This window comes from Pezoporus occidentalis, unplaced genomic scaffold (genome assembly GCF_034315485.1).
Source record: "Pezoporus occidentalis ecotype Australia unplaced genomic scaffold, CSIRO_AGI_Poc_V1 ctg292, whole genome shotgun sequence".
In the NCBI taxonomy this organism is placed as follows: domain Eukaryota; kingdom Metazoa; phylum Chordata; class Aves; order Psittaciformes; family Psittacidae; genus Pezoporus; species Pezoporus occidentalis.
This window is the reverse complement of record NW_026914852.1, coordinates 372376-381407: the sequence shown is the minus strand read 5'-3', so window position 1 is coordinate 381407 and position 9032 is coordinate 372376. Positions and strand designations below refer to the sequence as shown.

General features: G+C 66.7%; 1 protein-coding gene and 1 long non-coding RNA gene across 7 annotated transcripts; both read left to right on the top strand.

The window, feature by feature from the left end:
- The first annotated feature begins 3735 nt into the window (after positions 1 to 3735).
- Positions 3736 to 4384, top strand: LOC134167632 (uncharacterized). The gene is made up of 2 exons (XR_009966237.1): positions 3736 to 3929; positions 4221 to 4384. It is a non-coding gene; the product is annotated as an uncharacterized LOC134167632 (long non-coding RNA).
- Positions 4385 to 5414: 1030 nt separating this feature from the next.
- On the top strand, positions 5415 to 8799 carry LOC134167627 (uncharacterized). Of its 6 annotated transcripts, none has more exons than XM_062626470.1 (7): positions 5415 to 5667; positions 5840 to 5923; positions 6576 to 6664; positions 6922 to 7086; positions 7217 to 7354; positions 7477 to 7669; positions 8017 to 8799. In XM_062626470.1, the coding sequence occupies exons 1-7, from the start codon at positions 5454 to 5456 to the stop codon at positions 8352 to 8354; spliced, it is 1221 nt and encodes a 406-aa protein (XP_062482454.1). In that variant the 5' UTR covers positions 5415 to 5453; the 3' UTR covers positions 8355 to 8799. The 6 variants fall into 6 exon arrangements, with proteins under 6 accessions (XP_062482454.1, XP_062482453.1, XP_062482457.1 ...); XM_062626469.1 differs by having other exon boundaries at positions 6901 to 7086; XM_062626473.1 differs by lacking the exon at positions 5840 to 5923.
- The last annotated feature ends 233 nt before the right edge of the window (positions 8800 to 9032 follow it).

The window sequence follows — 9032 nt, the reverse complement described above, 5'->3', positions numbered from 1 at the left end:
GTTGATTTATAGAAATCCAATGTTTGGGGCTGCCGGTGCCTCCTGCCAAACCTCATTAACGCTGGCCTGGGAGCAAGGCAAACAGCTCGTGCAGCAACAAGGAAATCCTTGTTTAAGCATTTCTGGCCTTGCAGGGCCCTTTGCCTCATGCCCAGGGGAGGAGGAGGAGGAGAAGGACAAGGAGGAGAAGAGGAGGAAGCACAGGCCACAGCCTCCAAGCTGGCACCACCGCGGCAGCCCCGAGGAAGGAGACACAAGGGGATGTAGCAGGGTCTGCACAAGGCAGGAGCCCCCAGCATGGGCTGTGAGCTGGGAGGAAGCAGTAGCCACAAGGACATGGTGGGGGGCAGAAGGCTCCCACACCACAGCATTGGGATCTGTCCTTGCATGTCCTCATCAGCACTAGTGACTCATGGGGACACAGGTCCACTGGTGAGCTTGCAGTGGGTGACTGAGGGCAGGCTCAGCACTGCTGCCCTTCAAAGCTGACAGCTTTGAGAAGACAAAGGGCTTCATGGCTCACTCCTGCTTCTCTGCATGGTGCCAGCCCCCCTGTGCTGTGCCATGGCCTGGGGGAGAACTCTGCCAGAGCTGGCTGGGGCTGTCCAGAAGGATTTGCCAGTCCAGAGCAGCCTGGAAGGAGCTTCTCCATGGGGCGGGGGCAGGATCCTGCCCCTTGGTGCCTCTGCTCTCAGAGGGTCCCCTGAACAAAGCACTTGCCATGGGTACAGTGAGCTCTGGGCACATGGTGCTGCCGGGAGGCAACGGGGGCCGGTGCCTGCCCCATGGTGGTTACAGGGCACCAGAAGGGCCGGCCCATGGATCTGTCACTGCCAAGCTCCGGAGCAGCCTCAGTGACCTTCATCTGCCTGCCCCACGGGTGGCTCAGGATCTATTTCATCATCTGGAGAGAAGCATTTGCTGCCAATAACAGGGCTAATTAATTCTCCTCAAAGACCTCTCAATTATTCATCTCGGGCCACAGAGAAAACAATTACAGCACTTACCTCAGCCCTGACTCGGCCAGTGCAGCAGCCAGCGTGGGGCTGGGGCTGGCAGCAGGCAGAGCATGGCCAAGGATGGCCACACAGCTCTCAGTGCCCAGTGCCTGGCTCTGCCCCCCTGGCAGCATCACCCCAGAGGAGCACAGCCCCAGCCGGCCAGGGTGCTCCAGGAGCCACTCCCAGCACCAGGGCTCAGGACCGAGGGGTCCTGCCCAGCCCCTGCACTACTCCTTGTCACAGGGCACATCCCGTGGATCCAACCCCAATCTGCCACGTCTCTGCGTCCCACCCAGCAAGAACACGGCAGCCACTTGCTCCCTCCTCACCACCCGCCTGCAGTGGTCTCTTCTCCCCCTCCTCAGCCCAGGGACATACAGCTTGGAACCATGTCCAGGCCCAGCTGTGGGTGTCCACCCAAGCAAGGGCTCAGGCTGCATGGCCCCAGCACTGCCCAGCTTCATGCATCACTGAGGACAGTCCCCCTTGGAAAGAGGCTGTTTCCCAGTCAGTTCTCCTGCTCTTTGGACCTTGGGATACTTCTGCCCATGGCAGGGTTGAGTCCTGTTCCCTTCACGTCAGCTGCCCCTTGGGAAGGAGAACGAGCTGCACCGCTGGCACTACGAGCTCAGGGGTCTCCCTCCAGTCGAGTGACACTTGGGCAGTCTGCGGGTGCCACGTCCCGCCGGACCAGGGCTCCTTTTTGTGCCCAGCTCGCCGAGCACGGGGGGTCTGGGCGCTCCAGCTTTGCCACCCTGGCCCCCGGCACGCCAGGGCAGGGGCATCGCTGAACCGGGGCGCGCGGCCGGAGCCCCCAGCGCGGCGCCACGGGGCGCCGGGTCCCGGGGGCTCGGAGACACCGGGCGGGACAGCGCGGGGGGCGTCAGGCGGCGGCGGGGCCGGGCCGGGAAGGGTTAAGGGCGGCCCGCGCCCCCCCGGCGGCCGAGGGGCGGTCCTGTCGGGAAGCCGGGATTTCTGCGGTGGTTTTACTGGAAAAGTTGTTGCCGGCGGAGGGAGGGGTCAGCCGAGCGGCCCCGGCAGGTTGGGGTCGGGGGAACCGGCCGGCCCCGCACCGCCCGCGGCACCGGGACCGGCAGCGCCCAACGGGCTCCAGGACCGGGGCCGGCACCGGCCACTCCGCCGGCCCGCGCGGGGCTCGCTGTCCGCACGGTGGGACATGGTGCTCTGCTCCCGGAGCCCCTGGACCCTCACAGAGCTGCCCCTGCCCGCGGCCCCGCCACTGGGGCCAGGCCAGTCCCGGGACCCGGGCACCTACAGCCACCCGCAGCAGCTCTGCCCACTGTGTCCCACACCAGTGCCCCGTGGGGAACAGACGGCCCTGGACCACAGCGGTGTGAGAGCCACAGCCGAACCTCGCATGGCACTGGCCACCTTCACCAGCCCTGACCCTGGCAGTGCCACTCCACCAGACCTGGCAGGTGCATCCCAATGAGGCCATCGAGGGGTTTGTTCTGGGCTCAGGCCCGTTGGGTGTCGTGTGTGAGCAGCCGCCAGTATAGGTGTGCCCAGCACATGAACAGCAGCGTTGCACCAGGACACCAGCGCTGGTGGAGAGGGCAGCACCAGTTCCTCAGTGCCGTCTCCAGCACAGGCTGGCACTGACCACAGCGTGGCACAGCACAGGGGAGGCCTGGCTGTGCCGCCAGCAGGCTGAGCCAGGAGCCCAGCACGTCCCAGCGCTTCCAGGCATCGCTCCACAGTTCCCGACAGTAGGAAATCACTTGGCTCCACGGCTCCTTCCCTCCAGGGATGATTGATGGTGGCTCCCCCTGCCCAGCTGGGAGTAGACCCTACAGGGTGGCCAGCCCCAGCCCACGAGGATGAGCTATGGTGCCCGCCACGCAGGCAGTGCAGGCAGGGCCACCGCGGGGCCAAGGAAGCCTGGCAGGAAAATGTCCCCAAGCTCATGGCGAGCACTTCAGGGTCGCTGCCGGGCACGTGGCCAGCGCGAGGCACCCAGCACAAGCCACCCAGCTCACCGCCTGCACCAAGGGCAGTCCTGTGCCCACAGCCCCTGCCCACAGCCCCCCGGCTCTGCTGAGATGCTGGGAGCCAAGTGCCAGCCCTGCTCCCGGGGCAGCCACGAGTGCTTGGGAAGCGCTCCCTGAGCCTCATCCCAGTGATGTCCGAGGATGCACAGCCACACTGGTGCTCGACACCGTGCTCCCCGTCCTGCAGCCTCTCCTGAGGCACTGCAGAGGGGACGCTGCGCTCGGGGCCGGGACGTGTCGCGGGTAGGGCCTGGCAGCGGCTGCTCTGGGGCTGCCGGTGGGGCCGGGGCAGGGGGAGCCCGGCCGGCTCCGGGAATCGTCCCGGCGGCTGCCAGCTCTGTGGCAGGGAGGGCGGGGTGGGGGGAAACCCGATCCTCGCCCTCCTCGGCTGCGCTCCCCGGCCCGGCCTCGGCTTCTAATCTTAGCCCCGGGGAGGCTCCGCGGGAGCCTGAGCTCGGCCCCGCGTTCACGCGGTGGCGCCGGCAGGTGACGGCCGAGCCCCCGGTGCTGCCCTCGCGCTGCCCGCAAGCCTTGACTTGGCCAACCCCGCCCGTGGTCCCCAGTGCCGGCCCCACCGCAGCCCTGCCGGGGGAGCTCTCCGGGTGCCGCAGCGGGGTCACCCCGAGGCACGTCCCAGCCTGGAGCTCCCGGGAAGGGAGCGGGGCTGCAGGACGTGGGGCTCTGCGGAGGAGGCCGTGCCACGCTCGGGCCCTGCCGAGGATGCAGCGGCTTCCCAGCAGCGAGCCCCTGCCTGGGCTGGAAAGAGGGAGCTGCGCAGCCAGAGCCACCCCCCTCAGCTCTCCAGCACCAGCACCTGAGGGGCTCAGATGAGAGGAATGGCCAAGATGGAAGCTCCCCACACCCATGGGGCACTCCAGGGCCACCGCAGCTGGGAGCAGCAGGAGAGGATGAGTGGGTGAGCAGATGGGGAGGCCTAGGGATGCTCTACTTCCCAAGGCAGTGGAGACAGCGGCTCTGGAGCCTGCCCCACCTCAGGGCAGCTGCCCCACATACAGTGGGGTCCCAGGCTCAGGGCCCCAGGGCTGCACTTCCCTCCTCAGCCTGTCACCTGCAGCGTGCCTGGCTGGGCTGCCCAGGGCTTACTGGAAGAGGAAGCTGCTGGGAAGGCAGCGCGTGTGGCGGGGCAGCTTTGGGGAGGCTCGGCTGGGCTCGGCAGCCGGCACAGCTCAGTTGTCCGTGCTTCTAGGTCCAGGGCCAGTAACGGGAAGCGTCTGCTCTCAGTGACGGTAAATCAGATCGGGGAGATTAGAGGCCTTTTTGCCTAATCATGAGCAGCTTGAAGCTGGAGGACAAGTTCCTGGAACAAAGAGGAAATGGAGGCAGTAAATAAAGAAAAACTGTTAACATGTGGCCCTGCGTGTGAAAAACGTCTCTGTGAAGGACTGACTGTTTATGGCTCACTCATCTGAGGGTCTGACAGCAGGGCTGCAGCAGGCAGTGGTGATGAGGCCCTGGGTGCAGGGGTGCAGGCAGGGTGCAGGAAGGGTGTAGGGGTACAGGCAGGATGCAGGCAGGGCACAGGGGTGCAGGCAGGGTAGCAGGCACACAGGCGGCCAGCCAGGGCAGTGGTAGGGGGCTCTCAGATGGGGGGGGAGAGCTGGGGTGTCCTAGGCCATGTGTTTGGCACATGGTGAAGGGAGGAAGAAGGCAGAGGTGTAGCAGGGGCTGTGGTGTAGGCCCTCCCAGTAGAGCCCCATGATCATGGATCAGGTCTGCCCCACAGAGCCTCACCAGCCTCTGGCTGGTCCAGCCCAGTGGGTCACCGGGGGGGGGAGTCTTGCTGCTGTGCTGGGCACATGCTCCCCTGTTCCAGCGATCTCTGCCAGGTGCTGGTGCCCCCCCAGTGCAGGCAGAGTGCCGAGAGCTGTGGAGCTCTGCAGCCAACACCGGTGGAGCTGCCGGACGCACTGCCTGCGCTGCACAGGACGTCAGCTGCTTCCAGGGCAGACGCAGCCAGAAGCCAGAGCCAATTCCCAGCCGCAAGGTCACCCTGCACTGTCCCTGCTGGCGGTGTGGCAGGAGCCATTGCCGTCCAGCACATGGTGCCATGGGACGTGTGTGTCCTCACGGAGCCAAGGCCGAGGGGGCACGGGTCCCTCCGGCAGGACACCCGGGATGGGTGCTCCTGGCAAACAGGGGCCCGCGGGCGAGCCGGGGGCTGCAGCAGCGCCCACCCGTGTCCAGCACCCCCGACCGTGTCTCAGGGCTGCGGTGGGCACTGGGCAGAGGCCAGGCAGGAGCGAGGATGGAGGGATGGGGGCCTGGAGGGGCCGCGCTGCGGGGCAGTCCCGGGAGGTGCCCGCTGCCCTGTGCCCGGCCGTCCCTGCGGGTCGCGCAACCCGCACCGCGGATCCCGATCCCGGTCCCGGTCCCGCCCCTCCCTCCGCCCGTGAGCCCTTGCGGCGGGGCGGTCCCGGCGATGCTGGCGGCGCGGGGCGCTCTGCGGTGGGGGCGGCTGCCCGCGACGGGGGCTGGGATGTGCTCGGTGCAGCCGCGGGGTCCCCCCCGCCTCCCGCCGCTCGTTGTGGACCTGCGGAGCGACACCGTGACCCAGCCCTGCGCGGCGATGCGCAGCGCCATGGCCCGCGCCGCCGTGGGAGACGACGACTACGGGGAGGACCCGACGGTTAACGGTGGGGTCCCTGCCTGCAGCCACCCAAAGTCAAGGGCAGTGGGGATGGGGAGCCCCAGGGGGCTTCTCCGAGGCTTGGGGCAGCAGCCTGGGCCTGTGGGGTTCCCTATCGACCCCCTAGAGCCAGCAGACCCCCCCCCCCCCCAGGATCCCGGTGCTTCTCCCTCCTGCAGAGCTGCAGCGCCTGGCCGCGGGGACCCTGGGCATGGAGGAGGCATTGTTTGTGCCCACGGCCACAATGGCGAACCTCATTGCTGGTGAGTGCTGGGGCTGTGCCTAGCCCCTGTCTGGCCCCGGGCAGCCAGGTCACAAACCCAGGGGCAGATTTGTGCCCCGAGCCCATGGAGGGTGCAGAAGGCGAGAACAGCCCTTCTGCTCCCCAAGGTCCAAGGAGAGCCCTGCTTTTGCTAGGCAAGTCACTCAGGTGGCCACAGGACAGAGCTGTGGGCAGCAGGTCCTCCCTGACCTAGGTGCATCTCCTCACCCCTTTCTCAGCCCCCTCTACCTCACATCTGTAGCAGCACAACTCTGTTTGGACCCTGGAACTGCTCCCTGCTAAGCAACCCCGCCCTGCCTTGGGTCTGCTCGTACCAGTCCCATGTGTGGCCTCTGCCCTGCTATGTTAACTTTTACCAGCTTTGCTTCCCGGCCTTCCTGTGGCCAGGGTCCACAATGTGCTGCCTGGGAGCATGGGACCTGCTCCAGCCCTGGCCTCCTGTCCGCACCAGGATGCGGGAACCGTGCCCCTCCCAGTACATCCCCACCTCCAACACTCCCAGCACCTGGGGGACAGAGCAGGCGCCCGGTGCCCGCAGGAGGCTGCGGTGCTGGGACCTTCCCGCTGTGCTGCACAATCAGCCTTCGTGTGCCAGCGGGGTGCTGCCCGCTCACGGCCGCTCTCCCTCGCAGTGATGTGCCACTGCCAGCGCCGGGGAGCTCAGGTGATCCTGGGCCGGGACTCCCATCTGCACGTCTACGAGCACGGCGGGGTCGCGCAGGTGGGTGCCGCGGACGGGGCGGCCCCGGTGGCACCGGCAGCGCAGAGGGCGCGGGCGGGAGGGCGGCTTGCTGCTGCCCTCCGCTGGCTGCCGGCGCCGCGCTCGGCGGAGGAGCCCTCGCTGGGTTGCGCGGAAACATCACCGGCATCACCCGGGCCGCGAGTGGGACTGGGCTGGGAGCCGCGGGCACCGTCCCCGTCCCCGGTCAGCTCTGCTCTGCCCTGCCCCGAGCGCAGGTCGCTGGTGTCCACTCCCAGGCGCTGCCGGACTTGCCCGATGGCACCTTCGACCTGGAGCTGCTGGAGCTGACAATCCGTGAGGCCCACGGCAGCCGGTACCACCCGCGCCCCGAGCTTGTGTGCCTGGAGAACACGCACAGCTCTGCTGGGGGCCGGGTGCTGCCCCTTGCCTACCTCCAGCAGGTACGAGCCCACAGCCAGAGCCGGCTGCTGGTGCTGGCAGGGTGCACCACAGGGACACCAGAGCTCAGAACGTGGCTTGTGTTGGCGCTGGCCGGCCCAGGGGTCCCTCCAGCTCAGTGCCTCCCCCCAGGTCCGTGGGCTCGCTGACCGCTACGGGCTGCAGGTGCACATGGACGGAGCACGGCTGATGAATGCGGCAGTGGCACAGAACATGGAGCCAGCTCAGTTCACCCAGCACTGCGACTCCGTGGCCCTCTGCTTCTCCAAGGTGCTCACTGGGGCCTTGCCTGTATTCAGGGGCACTGGACGGAGCACCCAGCTTGCAGGCTGGGGTGTCCCTGGGCACATCCCAGCAGGGGCAGCCCCGGTCACCCCTTGGTGTCTCAGCAGGGCCTGGGTGCCCCAGCTGGTGCAGTGCTGGCTGGGCGCAAGGACTTTGTCGCCGAGGCCTGGCGCATGCGGAAGCTGCTGGGTGGTGGGATGCGGCAGGCCGGAGTGCTGGCAGCTGCAGCCCTTGTTGGCCTTGAGCGCATGGGGGTGACGCTGCGCAGGGACCACGACAATGCCTGGCGCTTTGCTGAAGGTATCTTGGGGGCCCTCTGCACGCGGGAGGCGCAGGCAGAAGCAGCCTAATGCTGCTCTCTGTTTCCCTGTGCTGCTGCACTGCTGGGTTGGCATGGGCTCGCCACCCCTTCCAGTGCACCCGGCACTGCTGCAGGACAGCGGCACAGGCACCTTCCCTGGGCTGGATCTCCAGCCAGGCCAGGATGATGCTGCCTGGCTGGAGCGCCAGGACAATGCTGTGCCTGTGCCCACAGTGCCACACAGAGGGGAGGGCAAAGGGCCCCTCCTTCAGCCAAGACCAGTGCAGCCTCCCCTCCCGGTTATCCAGCCACTGGGCTCGGTGCCTGCCACCCCTACCTCCCACAGGCATTCAGGAGCTGAACTCGCCCCTCTGCTCTGTCAACCTCACGGCGGTGGAGACCAACATTGTGATGGTGAACATCAGCGGGGCCTACCCATCCCCTGTGGAGCTCTGTGAGCACCTGCGGGCTGTGAGCGAGGAGGAGCTGGCCCAGACTGGCCACGCTGTCAGCGTCCTGCTCTTCCCCTGGTCGGCACACACCGTGCGCGCTGTCTGGCACTGCGGCATCTCGGCCCGCGACACCGAGCTTGCAAAGAAGAAGCTGGAGTTTGTGGCCAGGAAGTGCCAGGAGAAGCTGACCCTGGGGCTGCGCCCAACCCCTCCGAGTGCAAGGGGAGCCTGAGCATCCCCCCAGCCCTGTCCTGGCAGCTGAGGTGCTGGGACCAGCCACAGCATCTGCAGCACAGCATTCATCCCGCAAGCCAGTGTGAGCCCAGCCCAGGGGACACCCCAGCCTGCTTAGCAGTGGGAGCATCTTCACAGACACATCCAGAGGTAACATTGGGAGCCCACAGCACACTCCGCCACTTGGTCCCCTCAGAGGCAGGGTCCCTGCCTTGTGGGTCACCCAGCAAACACATCCTCAGGGCATCCTTTAGGTCCTGCAGCAGCTTAGCTACTGTAACCTGGGTCCCATAGAGCACCCAAAGGTGGAGCCAGACACCCCTCACCCCAAGGCCACACGCTGTGCCTGGCTCACGTGCACTGCATGGGTGTGAGGATGCTGCAGTGGAGAGGCAGATCCCGAGGGATGGTCAGGGCATGAAATAAACATGTTCTGGCAGGGCTGTGGCTGCGCAGGGTGTTTCCTCCCAGGTGTGCAGCTCTCCTGACTGTGCAGCAGGGACATCATCGCAGCCCGGAGGTACCTGCTGGCTTAGCACACCCCCAGCTCCCCAGGAAGTAGTTCCACCCAGGCGGCAGTTATTCCTTGTTTATTTTGTGTTGGCAATAAGCAGTTTAAAGGGAACAAACATCATCACCCCTTTGTCCAGACATAGCCCACCATGTCTGCCAGCTC

Coding starts and splice junctions, on each gene's coding strand:
- LOC134167627 (XM_062626469.1), top strand. CDS start 5,454: ATGCTGGCGGCGCGGGGCGCTCTGCGGTGGGGGCGGCTGCCCGCGACG. Junction 5,924..6,575: donor AATGGCGAACCTCATTGCTG/GTGAGTGCTGGG, acceptor TCTCCCTCGCAG/TGATGTGCCACTGCCAGCGC. Junction 7,355..7,476: donor TGGCCCTCTGCTTCTCCAAG/GTGCTCACTGGG, acceptor GTGTCTCAGCAG/GGCCTGGGTGCCCCAGCTGG.